At 33.3% G+C, this 27,108-nt stretch overlaps 1 protein-coding gene across 5 annotated transcripts in view; it reads left to right on the forward strand.

Moving 5' to 3' along the window:
- The first annotated feature begins 637 nt into the window (after positions 1-637).
- The window catches only part of LOC106460710 (polycomb protein SCMH1-like), a 58,111-nt gene continuing 31,640 nt past the window's right edge, over positions 638-27,108 (forward strand). For 3 of the 5 annotated variants that reach the window (XM_022387485.1, XM_022387484.1, XM_013920445.2), the window contains exons 1-6: positions 666-758; positions 9,425-9,514; positions 16,534-16,665; positions 19,896-20,044; positions 23,945-24,140; positions 24,484-24,554. In XM_022387485.1, the coding sequence (XP_022243193.1) occupies positions 16,644-16,665; positions 19,896-20,044; positions 23,945-24,140; positions 24,484-24,554 (438 nt within the window). In that variant the 5' untranslated portion in view covers positions 666-758; positions 9,425-9,514; positions 16,534-16,643. Of the gene's footprint in view, positions 759-9,424; positions 9,515-16,533; positions 16,666-19,895; positions 20,045-23,944; positions 24,141-24,483; positions 24,555-27,108 lie in introns of all 5 variants that reach the window. The other 2 variants (XM_013920446.2, XM_022387483.1) reach the window with 2 other exon arrangements.

Below are 27,108 nucleotides of genomic sequence, written 5' to 3' on the forward strand. Positions count from 1 at the left end.
ATAGTGCTGTTAAGTGATCAAACAATCCTTGAGTGCCCTTTTTGAGGAGAATGGCTTGTATACCACCTTCTCTCGGTAATTTGTTTTTGTATGTTATATATATATGTGATTACTTCTATTTTGGTGACTGTGCTTCTAATTTTACTAGTATGATCGTTGTTGCTTGTTTATTGTGAATTTTGAGGGTTATTTGAAACAACTGGAAATATTGGTGTGTAAATATGTTTGTTTTACTTTATATAGACATTTACTATATTAAAATTGTTTGTTTGTTTTTAATTATGCACAAAGCTACACAAGGACTGTCTGTGCTCTGCCCACCCCGGGTATCGAAACCCGGTTTCTAGCGTTGTAAGTCTGCAGACATACCGCTGTGCCACTGGAGGCTATATTAAAATAGTGAATATCCATTTCACATCCATTATGTGTTTGAAAACTTCTGCTTTTTGTATGTTTGTTTAAGTTATCTTGTTTTCATGGTTTAAAGTTGGATAGGTTTTGTGGGTGTTATGGATATTTGTAAATCGTTTCAAGTGTGTCCAGAAATTCCTTGGATCTGTATGTTCGTTTAATTTTTAATCAGCTAACAGAACCTGTCTGTTTATTTATAATTTAAATTTTAGCGCGCCCTCTGCGTCGTTCCCTACAGTTCTCGACCATAACGCAACTACAGAAGCTAATGGCGGAATCTTCATCACTACGTTGTTAAGCGTTATTGTTTATACGACACCTTTCCGAATCATTTATAAGCCACTTGGGTAATGTATAATAATGACAAGAGACTCTGATTGTTTTATTTAAAAGTTAGTTTTGTAGTGGATATATAGATATATAAGATAAAGTAGTGTAGTGTTGTAAATTTAGGCTTACGATACAATTGGGTCTGACTCGAGTCGTACTATTTGTAACGCGGCAACTTCCCTCGATTGCATTTACAGTCACGCGCGTTTTTTCTCTTGTTTTGATAGTTGCATGACGTCATTGTATGAATAACAGGTATAACAAATGAATAACAAAACTTGTAGTGGATACTAAAAAAAACACTAGAAGTTTCATTATTATTATTATTATTTTTCTATTAGTATAACACATTGTGATTGTAAAATAAAGATAACCACAGGCATGGTGAGAAAATTGAACGTTTATTTGTTAATTAATGTTTAGGAACATTTTAATTTTAAAAAAAGTTTCCACATAATTCATACTTTATCAGAATTCCTCTTTTACCAAATGTCGTATTTGACGTTTAATGGATTAAGATGTATAGAAAGTAATGTACATACAGTTGCAACAACATGTGCAAAATAAAGAAATAAAAAAGATGATAATTGTTTAATATTAGGCTGTGAACTAAACACATAGTGAGGTTTGGTTTTAATAAATGATTTTTATGTAATTTAATCTTATCTCAGGGGTTAGAGGAAGACCAGCAGACATGAACTACTTTCTCAGTGTCTGTTAAAATTACAGTATGTGCATTACATCACTGCTTACATCAGGTGCCAGACATGAGATTTCACAATGATGAAAGTTGATACACATCACAAAATGGCAATTATGATTGATATGAAGTTTAATTGTAATGCAGATTTCAAAGAAGAAATTAAGAAACATGAGAAGAATTTTTGAAAATGTTATACAAGAGATTCTTGAAGTCTGTAAAAAACTTTGCAGTCTGCCATTAGGTATTAAAAACATTGTAGATATATTAAGTTCTCATTTTTATGAGATTACTAAACTAAGATGCGAAAATTTTAAAATACTGGATTTGTTGCCCTTATCACCAAACTCAGGTGTGGCACCAGACTTTGGTGGGCCATTGACAATAGATCACTCTCCTCAATCCAAATCCAAAACACTACATTTATCAAGGTTATCATCCAATCAAATTACATTAAACTTCTCTTTTTCTAACAGCAAGGTGTGATGAAGGTAAGAAATATTGCTTACAGGAAGAAAATGAAACTAAAGCCACTAATAAAGGTCTGAAAAAAATTCACCATACTGATAGTTTAGTACAGTAAATATGTATTTAGTCACATGTTTCTTGATTTTCTGTTGAGACCCTCTAAAATGTCAGGCTTGGCAGTTGCCAGAGTGCTGATATTGAATCTGCCTAGACCCAACTTTTCCACTGTGCCTTGTCTGTAACATGTCCTAAAACCATATATAATGCAAATTTAATTCCTGGCACTATGTCATCGGTGTGGTAAAAGTATGGTTAACTTTTAATTCTAGTTATATCACAGTAATGCACACATGTAGGTATATCTGTTACACTCTGTAAGTACATGAAATTGGGAGGGTCCAAGAATACAATGGTGAAGAACACGGTAATGTTAGTATTTTGCTCTGTTATCTGTGAATTATAAACCAAACATAGTTTTCAGGATATTTACCATAAAGTGACACCAATAAGAAAGGGAAATTGGTTGCTAAATAGGAATTAGAATAAAGCTGCTAGTGTAATTATATATTATTCTTATATACTGTTAGACCATGTTGTTCAAATTGTTTGAAAAAACATTGAATCAAACACTGTAGTATTGAATCAATGATCTTATATTTTACCTAGGATCCAGTAAATGATTATTGTTACCAGTCTCCTTAACTGATAACATGTTTTTCAGAAGCACTGTTTCTTGGCACTTGTGTATAACATTAAAATAATGAATAACACAACACTAAAATGGGTACACAATTTAAAATATTTTTAATTATGGCCAATCCATGACCTCCAAAAAAGTTGATTCTACATATTTCATCATCCAGTACACATTGATAAGTTTTAGACAAGTAGTATTGAGTATAGGTACATTATCATATCAAATAGCCAAGCATACAGCTCAGAAGTATTCTTTTTTTGAGAAATAAACATATAGTTAAAAATGCTTTAGAATTTGTAGAGAAAATGAAAAGTTAAATAAGGAAGATTTGTTAGTATCATTTGTCATTTTGATGTAGCTTTGTTATTTACAAAAGTTCTGGTAGAAGATGCAATTAAATGTTTTGAAAATTTGTGAAAAAATAAAATTTCAACATTTGAAACTAAAGATATACGTAGTTTAATAATGGTATGTGTGAAGAATATGTTTGTTGAAGTTAACAATAATTTTTATAAACAAAATGAAGGGTTAGCAATGAGGTCCCCACTTTCACTGTTATGTGTTTTGTTTATGGATGCATTTGAAACAAAAGGTATTAAAGGTGCAAACAGTAAACCTCATATTTGGATAATTTATGTAGATGACACATTCTTGGTGTGGAGATATGGTAATAAGGAATTAACAGAGTTTTTGAGCTATTTGAATAACATACAATCATCTATACAATTTACCTGTGAAATTGAGAAAAATAATAGCTTGCATTTTCAAGATGTATTTGTAAAAAGGAATGTTCAAGGTAACTTAGAAACACTTTGTTGTTATGCTCCAACACTAGGAATCATGTCATACTAAATTATAAAAATGTCTGCATTTTATACTTAGGATCATAGAATTTTGAAGATATTGAATACTTCAAAACTGAATTATTAGTAATGAATTATATAGCAGCTAAAAGAGGATTTAACACAAATATTGCAGGTAGAGCAGTAAAGAAACTTGCTGATGTTGTAATACTGGATCATAGTATTACTTTAAAACCTAGTTATTATAAAATTTAAAAGGAAGATTTAATTTTGTCATATGTTCCAGGTTCAACTACTATATTATTTAAATTGTTGAAACAACAACATATATATAAACTGATAAGTAAGATTAAACTAATTTTAGGTAATACTAAGGATAGCATATAGTTAACAGAAAAGACTGGCATTTATAAGATTGAATGTGAATGTGGAATTATTTATATTGGAACAGACAAAATGTAATCTGAAGTATTGTTTAACAGAGAATAAGAGATATGTAAAAAATAAAAAATTTAAAATTCAGATATAGTAGGACACGGACATAAAACACAACATACAGTATTATGGGGGAAAACTGCAATATTGGATCAACCAGAAGGTATTAGAACCAATAATCTTTGTGAATCCTTGGAAATAATAAAGAAAGAAAATATCATGAATTATTCAATACAGACGATGGTGGGGGTTAAGCTAGTTAATTGGATAGAAGAGTGGCTGGATGTAAGAAAACAGAGGGTTGTTATAAATGGAGTTCAGTCAGTATGGATTAATGTTACAAGTGGGGTACCTCAAGCCTCAGTCTTAGGAACTTTGCTCTTTTTGACTTACATCAATGACATAGATGAAGGTATGATCAATAAATTTTAAAAAATTGGGATGTTTAAAAAATGATAAAGCTCCTTAGTCAAATAATAATTCCCCAAGGGTTTTACAGGAGGCTAATGATTGGATATGAGCCACTTGCTACTATTTTCTGTAAGTCCTTGTATAGTGGGCAGGTTCCAAAGGATTGGAAGCTAGCTAATGTCAAGGAAGGTAATAAAAATTGACCCAGTAATTATAGGCCTATTAGTCTTACATCAGTTGTGGGAAATGTTTTGGAAAGTCTGATAAAAAATGCTTTGCAAAGTCATTTCACAAAGTTAAGAATTTTATTGGATAGTCAACATGGTTTCACTAAGGGAAAATCTCGCCTTACAAATCTTTTTGTTATTCTTTGAAAAGGTTACTGCTTATGTAGATGAAGGTAAGGGTGTAAATTTGGTGTATCTGGATTTTCAGAAAGACTTGACAAGGTACCACATAAAAGGCTTGTAAAAAATGATCTCTTTAGGTGTGGGGGATAGGTTAGTTAATTGGATAGAAGAGTGGCTGGATGGAAGAAAGCAGAAGGTTGTTATCAACGGGGTTCATTCAAACTGGTTTAATGTCACAAGTGTGGTACCTCAGGGCCCAGTCTTAGGACCTTTGCTCTTTTTGATTTACTTCAATGACATACATGAAGAAATGGTCAATACTCTAAATTTGCTGATAATATTAAGGTCTTGGATGTTGGTAACTGTGAAGAAGATGCTGCTGCTTTACAAAGGGATTTAGATCAATTAGCAAGTTAGGCAAATAAATGGCAGGTAGGTTTTAATTATATTAAATGCAAGATAATGCATGTGGGTTATCATAATTTAAATTCTAAGTATAATTTGGATTGGAATAACTTTAACAGAGTTATGAAAGAAATGGATTTTGGTGTAATGGTTGATCAGTCTCTTAAACCATCCAAGCAATTTACTGTTTTTAGAGGTAGGGCAAATAGGATTTTAGGTTATTATCTCCAGAAATATTGAATACAAGTCTAAAGAGGTTATAATTTCGCTGTATAGGTCACTAGTTAAGCCACATTTGGGATATTGTGGTCAGTCTTGAGCTCCTTATCTTAAGAAGGACATCAAATTGTTGGATAGGATTCAGAAGCATGAATTCCAAAGTCAATGTCACCACTTTGGGTTTCTCAATTTTGACAGGTGCTTTATCACAGACTTCAGGTGCAGGTGACCCAATGGGAGATTTGTCTACATTTATTCACAGGGAGATTGAATGTTACATGGGTCAACCTCTATCGCCAGACATTGTCCCACTTCCTCCTAAACCTGTGCAGGCTGATGAGGACTTTAATCGCCTGTGTCCACTTCCTCAATTTGCCGTGCCTTCCCATACCTTTCCTGAGGATTCAGTTTGGCCTTTCACAGTTTTTTTGAACTTTATTTCTCAGTTATGTGATGTTTTATCTCTCGCTCTTATTTCTTATGACCTATGTCCTTCCTTACTGCATGAACATTCTTCCCAACCCTATTTGGTTTTTCCCCCATCCCCTGACATTTGCCTTTCAGTTACATGACAGAGTTAGCATGCCTCATCCCCCACAGGCTTCAGATCACTCTGCTCTTGCTTATCATCGTGCAGACTGTCTTTATCTCGACCAGCAACTGTTGGGTTCTGTTTTACCTTTTAGGGGGGTGGGCCCTAAATTCTCTGTTAGATTAACCCATGCCCAGTTTTCCCACCTATGTCTTACCCTCACGACTCTTTTGAGTATCTTTCTACAATTAATTTCCTATCTGTTGCTCTTCACAGAAATCCTGCAGGGTTTTCTGTCAACATCCTCTCCCTCCCTCCTTCATTCATCAGGGTATTACTCCTGTCTGTTTGTTGTTCCCAAGAAAACCAGAGACTGGAGTCCTGTTATTGATTTGTCCTGTCTCAATCGCTTCGTTCACCATGGAGCCCTATCTCACCCTCTGGTGGGCATTTTCTCCAGGCTTATGGATGACCAAGATGGACGTCACCAATGCTTATCTGCATGTTCCCGTCTCAGGACAGTCTTGTCCATATCTTCGGTTCATCCATCACAGGGTGGTATACCAGTTTTGTGCCCTACTCCTTGGGGTCGCTTCTGCACCTTATGTTTTTTTTTAGGTGGTCAGGACTTTTGCTCATCATCTTCATGCCCTGGGGCATGACTAGCTTCTTTTGGCCCATTCCATTGGCTTTTGTCCAGTCTTTGGCATGGAGATCTGGTTTCTCCCATCGTATTGTTTTCCATTTGGCTCAATCTATACGTCCTTCTTCTATAGAAGTATATCAATGGAAGTGGAAAGTCTTTCACACATGGTTCCATGTTCAGGGATTTCCAGCTGCTCAAGTTACTGTGGCTGGTGTGTCCGAGTTTCTCAAGTAACTTTTGGACCAGGTGTCTTCAGGCTCCTCAATTTCAGGTTATCGGGCAGCCTTGTCCCATACTTTTGGCCTTTCCCATTACCATAGAGTCTTTGCTTCACCTTTCCTTACCATGTTAATCTGTTCCTTCCAGATTTGTCCTCCTCCCTGATGACCTACTCTTCTGGACTGGAATATTAATGTGGTCCTTCATTCCCTTACTTTACCTTCGTTCGAATCTCTTTTCCTTGTGTTTTACCTTTCCCTTAAAGCATATTTCCTTCTTCTTTGGGCCTGTGGTTGTTGACGGTCTGACTTTTTTGCTATCGACATTACACGCATGCTTTACCCTCATACTTATTTTCTCCTTTATTCGGATCGTTCCTTCCTCCCAAACACCTTGGCAGTGTGCCCTTCGTTGCTATGTTGCCCACATGGCTTCCTTCAGTGGTTCCCATTCCCAACTCTTTTTTTTCCTGTGGCAGTCTTCTTCGTCTAGAGATCTATCCCCTTCTACCCTCACCAATTGTGTTCGTTGTTTGCATGAGAGAGACATTAGAATCACTTGATAGCTAATCTTGTGAGAGGAGGGAAGTAACTATCAGAAATACATTTTCAGTATAGGAAAGTTATTCATTATTTTAGTACATTTTTCTTTTACATTTATTTTTGAGTTCCTTTCATTGCTATTATTCTCATCACTGACTCATTATTAACAATATTTACTACAGTTGACTTGCAAAATGTCCATAATAGTCTTTAATATTTTCACTTGTTTAAGTAAATCTGCCTGAGACAAATGAGCCAGTGACATAAGCATAATTGTGAGAATTACCAGACCTTTAGCCAAGGTCCAGTACTGTATTACACACACACACACACATAAAACAATTAAATGAATAAGCTTTACCAAATGGTGACAGGGCTCATCATTGAGTGCCTGCAAATACTGAATTATGTTTGATTGCACTTTCATACACAATTTTTGATGGAGGTGGCTTAAGAATTAAACCAAAAGCTCCTTAAGTTATCATTCAGACATTTTTCTATCTTGTATTCAATGGAAAGGAGAAAGCTTGCAGAACATGATTGAGGTTTTTTTAAAAGATTGATAAAAGTTTGGAATTCATAAATCAATATATTTTTGTAGATAAACTACAGGCAGTAACACTAAATAATATAAATTTAAAATATGAAAACCTAGGATATGACTAGGCAGTTTTAATTGTTTAGTAGGATGGTTGACTTATGGACAGTTTACCTTCAGGCATAGTAGAAGCTGCAATATTGAAGGAACTTAGAGGTGATTGGATGAGTATTTTAAACATTAGGGCTAGATATAAGAAGATGAGTTTTTCTGTATTTTATAGTAGGATGGTATTAAAAAATAGTTGAGCTTAGACTTGTTAAGTGGCCTTTCATTATACTTTGGAAAATAAATGAAAGAAAAACCTTAAAAGTAATAAGCCTTCACTCAGAAGTAAATGTGCTTGGAAATACATTACTCATGGTGTAAATTTCTTATGGCACAACTTTACATAGTTTAATACATTGTAAACATATATTTATAGTTTTGAAAACATTTTGTACTTAAGTGCATAAATATAGAAAGAACATATTTTGCTGTTGAAAGTGTTGAATATAATGAATTATGTGTGGTAGGCTTGTTTATAAGAATACATTCTTCCTTTCAGTTTCAATACTGACTCAGCAACAAACTAGGAAGACTGCCAATATACAGAAATATTTCTGAGAATTACATGTACCTGCAGAATAAAACACTTTAATTAAACCATTTTCTGAACTGCTTTGAAAACCCATTGTTTTAAATTTAGGAAACAAGTTCATCAACCTGAACTGCTAGTTTATACAGAAAGAATAATAATCAACTCTCTGTCTGGAAAACAGAATAACCTCTGTATTAGATAGGAAAGAAAACAAGATTTTAAATTCCTTATGCCTGAGACACAAGAACATCAGACATATTTGTAAAAAAAATGCTTCTGAAGGACCTAATCAGGAATGTTATTGAAGCTTGTTTGGGGGCTCTACAATGCATAAAACCCAGCTTGTGGCAATATTGATAAAACCCATTAGAACGATCCAACAAGAAAACTGTATGATTTATTCTAGTACAATAAAATTCTCTCTGGTAGATACAAACATGTGGATTTTCCCAGGATTATATTTAATAGTTCATTATTATCTATGTTTGAATAACTTTGATTTCAGAAATATCTATTATTATTATCTAAGTTCTTTTCTAACATTTTCTTCATGTCACAACTTGTCAAATTGTATGTCTTGCCATCTACTTCAGTTGTGTAACATGCCAGTGGCTAATATAATTTTCAAACAGAGTATATCATAATTCCCTACTCTGGTAAACTAGTTATATAAATTTACCAAATTATGAAGTACAAATAACTTCCCAGACATGAAGTGGGTAAAAATAGGAAACTTTTGAAATTAGAAATACTTGATTGTTAAAGAAGTTAGAAGAAGAAGAAGAATTGTACTGTTGTCATTAAAATAGGTTTAAAACTTTACTATTGCTAAGTGTAAAATCATTAACCTCAGTTATTCCTTTGTTATGGGTATTTAAACATACCAATTATTTTCATTGTTGTTTTTTAATAAAAGTACTTTTTATTTTCTTACCACCTGTAGCTCTCATTCTCTGTTATAACCATTAACTTTAATTAATAAAAGATTGCAGAAAGAATCAGAAATTAAACCAAAAGGTCATAGAGAGGGGGGGGGGAGTATTTGAAGGTGTACTTATTGTCACTTTTTTCTTGTCAGGCAACTTTCCTCAACAAGTACATGTAGAAGACTTAGAAACCTGCTTAAGTTTGTACTTTCCAAGTTTCATGGAAGACATGATGTTTTATGGTGAGGTTTGATTTTGATATTATTTTTAAAATGTACTTAATTTTGTATTTGACACTAAAATTAGAATTTTATCTATTTGTATTGGTTAAGGTTTTTTGTGATGTATCATCTGTTTCTGGACAAACAATTTTTACACTTCATTGAACTGATACTCAAGTGAATTACTTTGTCATATTAGAAGTATTTTCCTTTGAAAAACTTGGATTGGCTAAATTTTATTTGTTTGGTTTCCATCTATGGAACTTTTTTCCTGTATTTTTAATAATTGCAGAGAGCAGCCACTTTCTAAGGTTCATAATGAAACTAGCTAAAATGTGTAATAAATGACTTCTGTTCTTTAACAGTAAGTTTTTCTGGACTGTTTAGTTTGTGAAGCTTAAAAGTAATGTTTAATGGTTCTGTATTTTTCTTTTATTTAAATCAGTTTTCCTGTTTGTGTACACATACACACACACATATATCTACATGTACACTCACTTTTCGTGTGTGAAATCTGTGTGTCCCTCCTGTAAACAAAGTTGTACTTATTATTTCTTAATTTTATTCTTTTATTTATATTTCAGTTTACTTTTATTTGAATTTTGGCCTTCCTGTACATGTTTTCCTTGATAAATAGATAATTTATACTTGGTATTTCTCTGTTTTATGCTCTTTCATTTGAGACTTAGTTTCCTTTCTTTATGTAAAAGTTGCATGAAATGTTTGATGATTCTGTGCTTGTGATATTTTGGTTAAAATAAGTTTTCATTTAAATATATATATTTCCAAAATGGTCTTATCTTCCTCACACAAAGCTATCTCGATCCTTGTTTGCCCTCTAAGCAATGCTAAAAAAATGTTTGCTGCCAGTACAGCAATCTTTATGCCCTATCAGTTTCACACCAATTCTGAACATGTACATATCATGTGACTACTCTCCACCAATTGTATTTGCCATCTATACTGGTGCAGCTAGCTCACTCTGCTATTCCCACTCAATTCTCACTTATTCAATTGGCATACCATTGTTTAGATGTGTGTTTTTTCACATGTGGCTACCGTTTATGAATGTGCTACTTTGCCATTTCAATTTTTTCAACAGTTTTTTTTTTTACTGTGCTTGCATTCATTAGTTTCAATTTTTTTTGTATTTCTTTCCTGTTATTGAATTACAAGAAATCATAGTATGAACTTTTGATAAATGGAAGTGACGACTTCCGATGAATCAGATTCGACTTTATGTACTGAAGAGGTACAGGCCTTAATCTGCAGGGAGCTTCATTCATATATTCATCTGCCGATTTCTTCTTCTTTTAATGTAACAATGTTTCTGAGGAAGAATATAAACAATGAGTAGACACTTTGTACTCTCTTTTTCTGGCATCTTCCAATTGTTGCTGTGCCGCCACATCATTCTCTTTTAATGTAACAATGTTTCTGAGGAAGAATATAAACAATGAGTAGACACTTTGTACTCTCTTTTTCTGGCATCTTCCAATTGTTGCTGTGCCGCCACATCATTCTTTTTTTGTGAAGAATTGTTCTTGTTCCCAAGGGATCTGTAGTAAGTTTCTCAACATATACACCTATTTGATATACCAGTGGTAGGTGCAGTTAAGATGCCCTTTGTGTGGCTTTGCACTTATTTACACACAGGTAAGTTACGTATTTCATGTCATCAGTGCTCAAACTGATATTTATGTGTCATTTGTCATCTTTGTCACTTTCGATGAATTGGACTTTATATTTTTGGTAATTTTAATTGTTTTGCACGTTCGTTAATATTATGTACTATGTAGACTCAGCAAACTTCATGGTATTGCTAGTTCAGTATTAATAAGTACTTTACCTAGGTATGTTTAGGTTGCATGTCAGTTACATATTACTACTAGTAACATCCAATTCGTTGTCCTACTTGAGTAATTTTTTTTCTTGTCATTGTTCACTATGTGCCTTCTTACCCCCATTTTTGTCAGCGTAGGACATAATTGTCCTTTGTCATCTAGGTTAGCTTAGAAGAATTGTAGGTTAGAGATTGTTCATTAATGTGTTTTCTAGGTAATATTCATCAGTTTACACATTCATTATTATTATTATCACATTTTATGTGGACTAGGTACATTTAAATGTTTTGTCTGTTTCAAATTTATAAGTACTTTGTTAACTAGGTATCTTTAGGTAGTTTGTACCTTACATATCATTGTTCTATTTGAAAAAAAAAAAAAATTTCCATCATTGTTAACTATGTGCCTTTTCTTCCCCATTTTCTTCAGTGTCAGACTTAATTCAGTATCCTTTGTAGTCTAGGTTAATTTAGAGGAATAGTAAGTTACATATTGATTACTAATGGGTTTTCTAGGTAATTTTTGTTGCACGTTCATTATTATTACATACTTTGTGTAATCGGTGCATTTAAATGGTTTGCCTGTTTCATATTTATAAGTTCTTTATTAACTAGGTATGTTTAGATAGATGGTACCTTACATATCATTACTACTAGTAACATATTTCATTGTTCTATTTGAATTTTTTTTTGTCATTGTTAGCTATATGCCTTATCCTTATTTTCATCAGTGTAGGACTCGGTTATATGTCATTTCTCATCTAGGTTACTTTTGATGATTGGTAACTTAGATATTGATTATTAATGTGTTTTCTGGGTAATTTTTGCAGGTTAGCACTTTCATTATTATTACATACTTGTGGACTAGATAAATTTCTATGGTTTGTACATATGATATTTATCAGTCTTTTGTTAATTGGTTATGTTTTTGATAGTTTATACGTTACATATCATTACTACTGGTAATATATATAATTCATTGTTCTATCTGAATTTTTTTTTATTTTTTTTTGTGGGTGTTAACTATGTGCCTTATCATGGGTGGGATTCCTGATGTCAGGGTGGAATTCCATTTATTCTTTCCAACGTAAGTCGGACACAGCCTTTTTGTCTTTGGATTAGGAGTGAGCAGTTTACACGTCCCTCATCTTTTCTGATGTCTGAAGATGTTCGATCTCTTTGGTGATGTGGGGTTCCTTAAAAGTACTCATTACCATGGATCAGGCTCATATAAGTTACCTTCAGTGGACACCCCTTGATCAATGGAACTTCTCAGATCCCTGGCTTGGTGGTTAAACAGCATTTGGATCATGGTAGGAGTGCTGATTACTCCACCTTGTCTGGATTTTCATCTGTTCAGGTACTTGTCTTTAGAGGGTTGGGGTTCTTACCTCTATTCCTGGGTGATTTCCAGTCGATCAAGGAGTCTTCTCTCCATATCACGTTTCTCGAACCTTTGGTAGTTCATCAAGCTTTGTCCAACTTCCTTCTTCTCCATCAGGTGATGGTGGTTATGATACATAACCCTAGTTTTGTTTTAGGTAGCTAGCTGTTATGAAAAGGTCAACACAGTTCTTGTTCTTTGATAGAAATTGTTAATATCAGAGCATATTTGTTTGTATAACATTGGGTAAGATTTATGAAGTCTCATTTAGAGTTTTTTTACAATTTAGTTGGGTTTTTTTAACTTTACTATGAGAAAGATATCAGTATGTCAGAGTGTTGAAACAAACTATTAGAATAATACCTTGTTTAAAAATTCCAAGCTAAAAAAAAAAGAGAGAGAGAAATAAAGTTTTGGACTTGTTTTCACTGAAACTGTAGTATGAGACAGCTTTATGGGGAAAATTATTTTATGGTCTTTGTTTTTCATGGTGTCAAATTTCTGCAGGAAACTTGTAAGATATGTCTCAGGCCTGCTGTGATTTTTAAACAGAGATTGCAATTACTTTTCTATTTTTTAATTCTGTGATGTTTTCTGTATGAACAAACATCAAGAATTTTTTTGCTTCACTTTTTCTTCTGGTCAAACCCACCATAAGAACTTATAGACATGCTTGCATCATTCCAGGTGTAATGAATCTCTTTTTTTGAACAAAATTTTCTGTGAATGAGTGGTCCTGATACTTGTAAACTTTCAGATGTAGGAATCACTTTGACTAAACACCTTTGTTATGTCTTATAACACCAGGGTTTCTGTCTTTTCTTCCTTGTTGCTGATGTAATGTGTGATAATGGTGGTGGACCTCTGTTACAAGATTGTTTGTATCATTATATGTATACCTCTCTTTCAATACAACACGTATCTCTGCACTGCTAAACAGTCCTAACAAAGAAAAAGTTTAAGGATGTGATCTCAAGGAAGTTAAGTAACATTAAAACTAAAGATAAACTAGAGTAAGTCTCATTACTTGTACAGGTTTACTGATTTTGAAATGATACTGAATTATTTTAACTGTTCAATTTCTGTATGTAAAGATGTGTTGTGGACATGATAACATGTGGTCTTTATGTGTTTTATAATTATGCTCTTTGTTAATGTAACAATATGATTATCAGGGAATTTATTATAAATAACATGCTTCAGTAGTAGCAAGAATATGGGTTGGGTTTAGAATATTTTAATTACATCACTTTTTAACAGCCAATGTATTGGTCCTCATATTGAATATTCAAAGTTTTCAAAAACTCAATGTGCTTAAAAAAAAAGATTCTGTTTGATGGCATATTAAAATCACATCATTATGTGGTAAAACAATCAGAAAATTGAACTTAGATATAGTCACTATCAGACATTCAAAGCATTTTGAAAAAGTATCATTAGCAAATGGTTTAACACAGTAACTTGGTGTGTATAATACCACGTTATTGAAGTACTATGTCAAAGTTGTAGGCAAGAGGGCATAATCATAAACAGTTACTTTCTTTTTTTTCTGTTAAACTATATTCATACCTTTTTGAATTTGTTAACACAAAACTTTCACACTCATTTGGTCCTGTGAGCTCATTACAAGGTTTTGGCACCACACATGTAATGGTGTTGAATCTTGTGCTGTACAGTTGCCCATTTTTTAACATTTGATTACATTATTAACCAAGACTGTTGTTTGCAGTTCTGATTTTAAGCAATGATAGATTATCATTCCAACACATCCTACTCTGGAAAATAATGTTTTGCATGATCTTCATTGGATTTATAAGTAGCCAAGTACTATAGTTTCCCATACTTTAATAAATCAGCATATAAAACCATCAAACTTTCAATATGACTTGAAAATTTAAGGAAATGGATTTTTCTTTTAGTTTCACACTTGTTTTCCATAGTTATTTTTAAGACCTTTGAGATAACTTTCAGCCTTTATTTTAGCTTTTCATGACGGACTTAAACCCTGTTACTAGATAACTCTTGGAATTACATAATTCAAGCAGACCATCAGAGATTTCAAAAAACTTGGCGGTAGCTGGGATTCTTGAAAATCTTCATGTTTTAACTAATTGGCAAGAAAGAATAAGCAGTTGAAATTGATTTGCTAAGTGTTTGTACAGCCAATGAAACCTTCATCCTCAAACTGTGGAACTTTTTTGTGATTGGAATTTGGTTTCTTGATTTTCTCCTTTTGATTGACTATGATTTTTGTTCCACAAAATGTTTTCTATGTCCTGTCAGGACTGTGTGTTGTTATCTTGCAAAAACATATCTTTTTTGGGGGGATCAACAGCTTGCCTCTTTTCTCATGTATTTATTTCATGATAGAGGCTTGCCTGCTTCCTCTATTGTTATCTACAGCCCACTTTCAGGCTTCACAGCAATCATATGCCTCTCTTTTTCCTTGCCTTTTTAGAATCTTTTTGATTATGTTGCCCACAAGTACCTAGACATTGTCTTCAGTGAGAAATGAGTCTATTCTTAATTTGCCTGGGTTCTCTTCCTTTTGAAGCCATAGTAAATCATTTTTCCATCTTACATAAAGACTTTTCTGTTGTTATTTATGTTAGGAAGGAGATGATCAGACATTTTTGCCTTTGATGTTTCTCATACTTCATTCTAGGAGAGGTCTATATTTATGTATTAGTAGAATGTGCCTACCAAAGGCTTGGGCTGTGAAAGAGGGTCACCCATTTGTTTCTCCTCTTGTGTTGCCAACTCTGATTGACCCTGATTCTTGTTCCACAGAATGTTTTCTATATCCTGTCAGACCTGTTTGTTGCTATCTTGCAAAAACATGATCTTTTTGGGGGGGTCAGCATTGTTTGCACCTTATGACAAATCTCGTAGTTTCTATTAAAAAAAGGCTCCATTATAAAGCTGAAATATCCAAAGCACATCACTCTTCCCTGAGCCATCTAGTGTACAAGAACAACTGTTTACCAGCACCTGTTTCACTTGCACAGAAATCCATAGTCATTGCTTCTGGCAACTTAACCAGTATGGAGTAGCATGAGTACTGTCATTCTTCAGCTACTTGAGGTGTATAACAGTTAAACAACTATGTTGTGGAAAGCAACTTCTGTGAGTATTTCAGATGAAGATCCTTCCTGATTATGTTGCATACTGCTGATATGTAGACAGCTTTTGCCATTGAAATTTGTGTTTATAGATTCTCATCTTCTACAAAATGCTGCATTTTCTCACCATGGTTGGCGTGTGGCTTGTTGCAAGCCTTTTTCTTGGTGGTCCTTGTTCTACAAGTGGATCCATGCACTTTTGTTTTCTTGTGCCATTAAGTACCAAAGATATTTTTATCATGTGAATTTCTCACTGTGAATGTATGAATATTTAGTGTTGGAAAGAGCTCTTACATACTTTGCTTGAAGGGATCAATTTTTGATGGCATCACATTAGCTACAAGATGCCAGACATCATCAAAATATAGTTCTGATACATTATGTTCCATCGTGGACTTATGGCAGTTGTGATCTTCATGTGACTTGCATTTGCATAGTCAAAATCATTTTCATATAATTTACTTAACTCTGTATATATTTTCAATTCATGTTTAGTGGCACTAAAATTATAGTTACTGTATTTAATGTTAATTTTCTTGTTTACTTTTTCTTTTTATATTCAGAAGTTTTATATAGTGATTATTGTTATTATTAACTCTTTTCTTGTGAAATTTACTTCCAATATTTAGTGAGTTTTTTTTTTCTTGTCTTGTTTAAGTCATTGTTTTCTTCTGTCTGTTTTATGTTTTAGATTTGCTAAGGACAAATTAGTGTTTTTGCTGTTGACCAAAGAATTGTTAATGTGCATGTGTACCATAACTTTCGCTCAAGTTCTGAAAGCAGCCTACCATACTATCCATCATGTCTGGTAGCGGAAGTAGAGGTATGTTCCTAAAGGAATTGTGTACTAGTAAGGAAACCAACAGGTAGATTTGATAATGTGAATATTCTTCTTAACAACAATAAGATTTTCTATAATTCAAATTTTAGTATTATACATTATTCAATTTTGTAATTTAAAAGTAAGTGTTAAAAAACATTTAAACATCGATTTTTGTGTGTCATATGGTATGTTGAATGCAGCACTGGTTCATATTAGATGTTTGTGATGTAAAAATACAAAGGCTATAGTTTCTTAGGAATTAGGAACTCAAATTGCCGATATTAACAAGCTAGAATATAAAATAAGAACCTCCTGTCTTTTCTATTTGCTAAGATATCACTCAGGTACTGAATCAAACACAGTAGCCCCTCTCACCTCTTTCCATTTGTGGAAATGGTCCCATATATACACTATATATATTGTCTATGTGAATAACCAATGGAAAGTTCAGAATGTCCCCCGAGTGGCTTTCTCAGTGATTTTCATGTGTTAGGGCACTATCTCATTTTTTCGAAACATACATTTCAAGGAGGAAGGTTGTGTCTTTAGTCTGCTCGAAAAATTTAATATTTTTTAGACCAAAATACAATTAGTTACTAAACTTGATAAATTATAGTGGAGATCTATAGTATCGATATAGTAATTTATGATTTTTTTTGGTTATTCAAATGTATATATATATATATAACACCTAAAAAAATTATTTTGTTTCACATCCTCCATGTGAGAAATTTCTTAAGGCTCAGCAAACTAAGAGAAGCATCAACTGTGTACAAAGGTTGTAACAACAAGACATAATTGTTTGCTTCACTTCTTCATTCACTGTTGAATGTTTTAAGAAAAATAAGTTTAAAAACTTGTTTGTAATGAGTAATAATCTATATACATATATAATGTATAATAATTGAAATGTGACTGTATTTTACAAAATATTAGTTCTCTAAAACACAGTCAAGATAGGTCACTTTGTAAAGACTAAAGATCAGTTTTATATTATTGGATACAGTAACTTGAGTGCATGTGTGCCTCATCATTCTAACCTCTGTAATGTTAGCCAGTCATGGCTGAAAGGCCAATATAATAAAATAATACATATATATATAAATGTATAATGTTATGAGAATTAAGATATTTAGACTAAACATTTGTGTTTTCGTGTTATAATTTATAGTCATTCTAGAATGAGAAAAGCATAATTTATATTTATTTCCTAATTTTAATGGTGGCTACAATGTTGGTCAAATTGACAGACCCCATATAGTTAGGGTAGAGAAAATGACAGACAAAATATAATGTTTTACTGAAAACAAACGTTTGAAATGTATTTAGAAGGTTTTAGAGATTACCAAATAATATTTGAGATTTTTGAGACAAAGAATAGTTTTTTTAATCATAACATGAAAGTCATTTCGTGCTCGGACTATTAACGAAACAGACTCAATATTTTCACAAACAAATCTTTAGTAAAAATACTGTATTAAAAAATGATTTTTTGTGTACAAAAGATTGGAATCATTACTAAAAGTCTACCAAATTTTGTGAAGATACACGTCCAACATTAAAAGTTCTAGTATAAATACTTAACGTGTGCAAATATGTATACAAACTCGTGTATTTTATACCGAGCCCATCGTGAAAGGGTTAATGTGTTGAAGGATTTTCAGTGACCTAGTAAAGTTGTTTGTTGTTTTCCAAAAGATTTCTTTAGCGATGCAACACAGAAAAGCATTATAGAAACGATGAGCATACTTCATATTGTGTATTCCTCCAAGTCATCTTGGAAGTGTTTCCTCAAAAATCTACTCTTGATTTAATGCAAGATTTACTATAAATGATGTTAGATATTTTTTGTTGGTCTCCTTAAAGTAACTAATGTATCCATCAAAAAGCACCAGGAAAACTAAATTATTCAGGAAATCACGTTTTTTTTCACAATTTCTATTCAGTGATTATAAAATAAAATGGTACTGCCCATGTTTACAACAGAATTTTAACTAGAAACAAAATTATAATTTTTCAGAAACATTTATGCATGGCTTTAAAAAAAAAGGTTTTCTAGTATAACAGGAGAACTTAAAGTAATTACATTTTAAGCACAAAACATATTGTCGTAATTATTCACATGCACCAGGCACAGTTGTTACTGTTACAGAAACTGATCAAAGTGAAGTGTCCTGCAACTGTCAAATATAACGTCAAATGTATTGTACCTAGAGGATTAGTGGTATTTACTAATCAAAGGCCCTATTTATCAATTATGTTCTAGTCAGCAGTTCTGCCAGCCAGTTGCCTTCCCCTCTAGTCAGCAGGACAAAATTAGTAACAGTGACAGATAGCCTTAGTAACTTGGCCATAACAAATATAGAGCAGTAAACCTGGATACATTTGAGGTAAAAAGAAAACATCTTATAAGGCTAAAATTGGTCAGGGCATAGATAGCCCACTACTTAGCTTTGAACATAGCAACAAAGAAACATAATAGCAATAGCTCAGGCAAAGTATAATTTTCATAGCCTTCAATCTTTATTTGGTTACAGAGCCATGAAATAGACAACCAGACCCCCTTGTCACAACCACATGTCATGTGCTCTTTTTCAGAAATTGCCAATAGTTCTCTCTGATGTTCAATACTATATTATTTATAACCAATAGAAAGCCAAGATTTTCATCTGTCAAGTGACATATTATATTATGTTGTTTTTTCTAAAGAGAATTGTAAATTTCACTTTCAGTTCAAACTTGATTCCCACAGGATACGTGCCAATGAGCTTAGAGGAAGTTTTAATGTCTCTTGTCACATAGCTAGAAAGCCAGAAAAATTGTGATAGTTATGGGACATTGTCTTCTTTTTACACATTATTGTTCTTTGTTGCATTATTTGATTAAATATAACTTATTTAGTGCATTGCTACCAAAAGACTTGTAATGTTTACTAAAAGTCTGCGAACTTTTGTGAAGCTACACAAAGTCTATTAGAAGTTGTAGTATGGAAACTATAATGAGTAAAAAAGGGTTACTGGCTTGGTTGAATCAATCAACTATGTAGCGAGAGAGTTAATAAACTGTTCTTAATTATGTTTTGCAGACTTGCATTTTGTTTTTGATTACAGGACATGAAATTAAACCTATAGGTAATGATAAAAAGTGTATGATAGACTCCTAAAAATAAAAATTTACAGAGGAATTATGTCTGTTTATTATTTTTATTTTTAACTTTGTTTTCATAATAGGATCATCAAGTAAAAGTCGAAACAGACCATGTTGTGCTTGGTGTGAAGAAGCTAGAAGGGATCTTCGATTTTCAGTCACAGTTGGTCATACAAAGAAGGAATTCTGTTCAGAGTCATGTCTTGCAGAATTTAAAAAAGCATATTTAAAGGTGAAGAAGTAACACACATTTTGTGGTTTCTTAACATTAAGTTAGCAACATGCCTTGGCAACCCTTTTATGAAACATTTGGTATAAAACTGGAAGCAAAATTAATTTGAGAATATTAAATGCATACTATGTATATATATATAGACACACACAAATGCTGGATTTTGGGCAGTAACTAGATTTAGATTAAGAATTATGCCTCAATACAACAGAGACAGAAAAAGAGTGTGTGTGTGTGACTATAGAACTGTTGAATTGTGTTTTTGTACCATTAAGAAAAAAAAGATCATAAACATTAATCTTTTTCAACACAAACTTATAATAATTTTGCCCTGTAAATTGATTTTGGAATGAGTTGACCCTTAAGACTTCCTACTTCTGTTAGTCTGTGGGCATCATTGGTCTGATATACTTGCCATTGACATTTCACACACACTATACTATTCCACCTATGTTCTCCTTTATCTGGATTAGTCTTTTCTCCCCAAAACTTTGGTGGCTTGTGAAGGTAATTCTTCCTTCTTGTCAATTTCACTTTCATCTATATCCCATCTTTATTCCCAGTCAAATCTGAATAGACTTCTATGTCTCAAATGGGCTCTTCATGTTACTTTGCCCACACAGCTTCTTTTCATGGTTCCCATTCCCGCCTTTTCATCCCCTGTTTCTGACTTTTCTCCTTCTACCTTTGCCAGTTGGGTTCGGCAATTAATTCAGTTGACATATTCCTCCATGTCTTCTTCCCGGAATTTGTACCAGGTGTTGTCTCATCTCCATGGTCCGTTGGATGAAATTCTGCAGCCAGACATGTGGACTACACCTCATTCGTTCATCTCCCTTTATTTTCATGAGGTGGCTGTTTTTTTCCTTGTCAGGGTACCATTTTCCACCTGTTGCCATCCTTAAAACTTTGGTGAGGCTGTGACTGGCTAAGTTATTATTTTTATATTTCTATAATTTTTCATGTAGGACCCCACTCAGTGGTGAGCGTTGCCTGTCTAAGTATACTTCCTGTTTCTCAAATCTGCACTGTATGGCCAAATTGTATACCCATAGCCCATAATGCATACTGTTGAGATGGGGTGTTCCACAAGATCACTCATAGGGTGTTTCATGATATGTTTGCTTCATAATTTGCTCATTCTGGACCATACTCACCCATGGACATACATGGGTAAAGCAGAAGGAGATACCTGCCTATCTCTGCCATCTCTTCAATTGAATAAATCAGAGGTGGTCTGCTTTTCAAAAAAGCTTTTTTTGTGTTCACCCATTGCACTGTTTCTTGTGTCGGCATTCCTCCAGCCTCTACACTGCATTTAGTCCCACCTTGTTCTTCAAGTGGGGTGTGGGAGTGCTTGCCACTTTCCAGGTCTGAGCCGCTGGGATCGTGGAGGGTGGAGTAGTCCTCCTGAATGTGATGCTTCCATTTAGTTGTGAGTAGGGTTGTGGTGTTCTGTTGGTGTAGATGGCATTTGATCCTTTAATCATGCACTCCATTTCTGCGTGTTGGGTCCTGCAGGGTAAAGTTGCTTATATTTTTTAGGTGTGGTTCTCTTCCGTGTGATGGAACCCGGAAGTTGTCATTGTGCTCAAACTTCTGTGTATTCCTGTCCAGGGGATGATGTTGTGCATATCTACAAATAAGTATGCTCCATCTCTGTGAGGTGGGTCCCAGAGGTTGATGATGATGTGTGCAGCTTCTGTGCATTTCTCTCTGGAGGGTGAGGTTGCTTATATTTTATAGATACAATCCACTTCCGTGTGGTGGATCCAGAGGATGATGTTTCTTTGTAGTAGATATGTCACATTACAGTTCACCCCGTTGGTTGGGAACCCTCATCCTACCATCATCTGGATTTCGGTTCCCAGTGAGTGGTGTTGGATAAGAGCTGGACCAATGAACATTAATCCTTGCACGTGTTGATTGTGTTTCCTCTTTCTCACTCAATTTGCCTCAGAATCTCCAGCTTCTGCACGGTTCTATCTGGACAGTGAAGTTGCTATATATTTCTAGAGGCAATCCATTTTCATGTGGTGGATCCAGAGGGTGACATGCACTTCTGTGTGGTCCTGTCTGAAGGATAATGTTTGTTGGGGTGATGGTTCTTCTTCTCACACTCCACCTCAGGGAGTTTTCACCATGAGTCAGAGGCTCTATTCCTGATACTGCTTGGTTTTGGACTGTCGTTGACCAGCCATGTACAGTCTGTTGAACCCTCGCCACACTACACTTTGGAGCATAGCCATTTTAGCTTTCCCTACATTCCTGTCTGTAGATGGTTCTTCTACAGTCTTTCTTATATGGGTTTGAGTTTTTGATATACTGTAGTTCAGGTTCCAACCCACTCAGTATTCTTTCCCTTTTTGATTAAACTCCTCTCATTTTCTGCCCATGTATGTGACACCTCTTTTCACACTGGGTGCAGAGTATACGTGGTTTAGTCTCCCATGTGTGTTCCTCTTCCAATGGTGATCATGCTTCTGGGTTGTTCTTCAAACACTTTCAAAGGATACTTCTTTCTATTCCTCACACCTGTCCCTCTGCCTATTCAATGTGGTATTCTAGCTATACACGTGAGAGGAGCTAATGTACCATATCGGAAGTTATTTTCCCATACTGAAAATATAATTCTGATAATTACTTACCTCCTCCCACCCTTCCTCCCCACTGAAAACAGGTGCTTCCTTTTCTGCTTAATCTAAAAGTGATAGTTCAGAAGAATCGAATAGAGGGAGTCACGTGTCAGGACGGTGTGTCATACTCATATTGGTGGAGGATTGTCTCATAATGATTTGCATGCAAGTTGCAATCAAACCATGTTGAGTGGGGGGTATGTGTGAATTAAAGTAGGTTTTTGGCATGCACAAACATTTTTGCATATGGAGGGCAGCACTGAAAGAGAATGGCTATATATGTGAGAGGAGATAAGTACCTATCAGAAATATATTTTAAATATAGGAAAATAATAACCTCTGATATCAGCTTCATAGTAGAAAAGCTGTGTACAAAATTTAAGAGGGTGGTATTTATTAAAAAAAAGTGTTGATAATAGTTGTTGGGAGTTGAGAATCCAGAATTTGATCTAAACATAGCTCCTGACCTAAAATTCTTAGTGAAAGACTCAGTTGTTTTATTTATGGTTTTGAGAATTAGTCCTTGTTCATTTCACACTGAGTAAAATATTACTTAGAATTTTTGAAGGTAAAGTATGGCATGTTTCTGGCATAACATTAGAAAATTATTTTGTTTAAAAAGGGTTAATTAAACTTTAAAGTTTGTGCCATTTAGGGTAAGATATGTATACATTTTGTAAAGCTGGTATAGATCAAAAGCTAAGTATGTGAAAATTACTTGACAATATGATTTATTAAAATAAAGATATTTATGAGCTTTAGTTAGGGGGTCAATTTAGCTACTAAAAAGTGTTGATGTTTAACTATATCCTGTTAGTGATATTCTTAATGCTTGTTTTAGTAAATAACTAATCCTTTTAGTATTCTTCTTGCAGTTCAAAGCTTAAACTTAAAGGAATGCAATAAAGAGTGTATGTGTGATTTGGTATCTTATTTTTTTCAGGTCCACTAGCATTGTATGTATCTTATCTTTCATTTTCTATAATTCCTTTCAATACATGTGTCATATTTGATTTTCTATTTTACAGTGTCCTTCATCACTCTTATCCAAATGAATTTTTTTTTTCTGTCTGTGTATTTTATGGTTTTAACCATTTTTTGTGTTTCATTGCTATTAATAAAAATACAGTATATGCTTTATATTTAAAACAGTCTTTTATAGTTTCTAATATAAGTGTGATGTTTAACTGTTTTGCAGTGCCTTTCATTTGTAGTCTTAATACAAGTATCTATCTTTTCATGGAAGAATGTTATCAATTTTCAGGTATCTTGCACATTATGTGACAGTGTGATCCATGGGTCTCCTGTAAGGTTAGAAGAACAAGGTCATGTGAAAGATTTTTGTAGCACTGACTGTCTGCAGAAACACAGACTAAAAGAATGCAGTAATCCCCAGTCACTGTCAGACAAGCCTAAAGGAAAGCAGTCAAATGGTGCACAGTATCAGTATGAAAGTACAGGTAAATACCATCACAAGTATTGTTAGGTTTAAAGTGATCTGTTGTGTACATTGTGTTTAAGATTGTACATGTCTTTGGTTTAATTATAAAGTGATTTATTTCACTTACACTGGAACAAATGAACTATTTTTGTGAGATGTACAAAAACTGTGTTTTTTGTAAATGGAAAAAAAATTGATGATTGGTTGTTCTAACTTTGTTGATTTCTAAGTTGTTGTTTTAATTTGAATTTTTTGGTATGTTTATTTGTATGAAGTTCAAGAACTGCTTTTAACAATGTGATATGGAAAAATATAATAGTATGTGCTTATGGCTGTGTAACTAGTTTTTATGTGTTTCATAGGTTACTTTGACTGGGCTGAATATCTTAAAGAAACAAGTTCAGATGCAGCACCTGCTTCTTGCTTCAAGCAGGTAAAAAAATGTAGTTTATTTAAGTAGAACTGATAATAGTCATTTAAAGTAGAAAAATTATCATCCTTTTTTTTGCTGTTTTGTTATTCAATCTTGTTTCTCAACCTGAATAAAACAAACTACCAAAAGGAAAATAACTAACTACAGCCACATAGTTTTTAACAAAAGCAAAACTTTTTTCTTTTCCCACTTCTCTCTCATTTTTATTCTTTAGTTCAATAAATCCTAAAAATACTCACTTATTTATAATTGTTTATCAAAACGCAAAGACAAATCCTTATGCTTTTTACATTCTGCTGTTATTTACAGGCTGTGTTAAAACTTGTATTTGTGTAATTAAAATTTGAAAGTAAAATTGTCATATAAGTTAACATTATGTAGTTATGTAAGATTAATAAAAAAATTTTTAAGTGAATGTATAAAATTGTCCAACCCCTCAATTTATGGAAAACTGAATACAAACACTTGAAAAAAAATATTGATGGTTTTAACTGTCCTCACATAAGTAGAAAATGAAAGACTTTTGTGACACTTAATGAAGCACAGATGTTTTGTTTAATAGAAAGAAAAATTTTTTATAAAATACATAATACATCTTTAAAAGGGGAAATGATGTAAAAATTGTAGAACAAAACTAGAAATATACTGGAAAAGTCATTAACATCAACAAAATATAACATAGTACAAACAGTTATTAACATCAATAAAATGCAGTAACACATTAGAAGCAGTCATTAACACCAGTAAAATTTAGTAACATATTAGAAACAGTCATTAACACCAGTAAAATCTAGTAACACAGTAGAAACAGTCATTAACACCAGTAAAATCTAGTAACATAGTAGAAACATTCATTAACACCAGTAAAATCTAATAACACAGTAGAAACAGTCATTAACACCAGTAAAATCTAGTAACACAGTAGAAACAGTCATTAACACCAGTAAAATCTAGTAACATAGTAGAAACATTCATTAACACCAGTAAAATCTAATAACACAGTAGAAACAGTCATTAACACCAGTAAAATCTAGTAACATAGTAGAAACATTCATTAACACCAGTAAAATCTAGTAACACAGTAGAAACAGTCATTAACACCAGTAAAATCTAGTAACATAGTAGAAACATTCATTAACACCAGTAAAATCTAATAACACAGTAGAAACATTCATTAACACCAGTAAAATCTAATAACACAGTAGAAACAGTCATTAACACCAGTAAAATCTAGTAACATAGTAGAAACATTCATTAACACCAGTAAAATCTAATAACACAGTAGAAACAGTCACTAACACCAGTAAAATCTAATAACATATTAGAAACAGTCATTAACACCAGTAAAATCTAGTAACACAGTAGAAACAGTCATTAACACCAGTAAAATCTAGTAACATAGTAGAAACATTCATTAACACCAGTAAAATCTAATAACACAGTAGAAACAGTCATTAACACCAGTAAAATCTAATAACATAGTAGAAACATTCATTAACACCAGTAAAATCTAGTAACACAGTAGAAACAGTCATTAACACCAGTAAAATCTAATAACACAGTAGAAACAGTCATTAACACCAGTAAAATCTAGTAACACAGTAGAAACAGTCATTAACACCAGTAAAATCTAGTAACACAGTAGAAACAGTCATTAACACCAGTAAAATCTAATAACACAGTAGAAACAGTCATTAACACCAGTAGATTACAGATAATTTATTATATGTTTAACGAACTTTATTCTTATTAAAGTTAGCATGTTTTTTATGTGTACATGTTAAGAATTTTGAAGTTTAATTACTGGATGTTTTCAGATTATTAACTTCAGCCCACAGCCATTCTCATTAAGTTTAATTTTGATTTGAATCTGCATATTGAGGATATTTAAACTAAGTTTCTAGTCCTCATAGATTAGGGAAAGTAATTCATGAAATTAGAAATCTAATTGCAATATTGAAAACAAAAGAATTTCCATGTAAAAATGTTTTATGAAACATTGTCATGATAAAGACTTGCCAGAAATTGATTTATAAACAATTATTTTTCTGTTTTAAAGTTAGAAAATATCCCAAAATATCTGAGAATTGAGTGATTTTTTTTTCTCTTTTCAGATAAAGGCTTAGTGCCATAAGATATTTTTGTGGCATAAAACTTTCAAAGGAATAGAGAATTCAAAGTTATAAGGATGAAAATATTTGAACACTGACATTTAAATAAGATTCCCAGGAATCATTTGCCTGTAGATGTTTTTAAAAATGATTTTTTCTTTAGTTTTTGTAGGTTATCCTTAATACAAATAGGGGCCCGGCACGGCCAGGTGGATAAGGCACTCGACTCGCAATCTGAGGGTCGCGGGTTCGAATCCCCGTCGCACCAAACATGCTCGCCCTTTCAGCCGTGGGGGCGTTATAATGTGACGGTCAATCCCACTATTCGTTGGTAAAAGAGTAGCCCAAGAGTTGGCGGTGGGTGGTGATGACTAGTTGCCTTCCCTCTAGTCTTACACTGCTAAATTAGGGACGGCGATCCCAGATAGAGCTCGCGTAGCGTT

Source organism: Limulus polyphemus, unplaced genomic scaffold (genome assembly GCF_000517525.1).
Source record: "Limulus polyphemus unplaced genomic scaffold, Limulus_polyphemus-2.1.2 Scaffold819, whole genome shotgun sequence".
NCBI classification, from domain to species: Eukaryota; Metazoa; Arthropoda; class Merostomata; order Xiphosura; family Limulidae; genus Limulus; species Limulus polyphemus.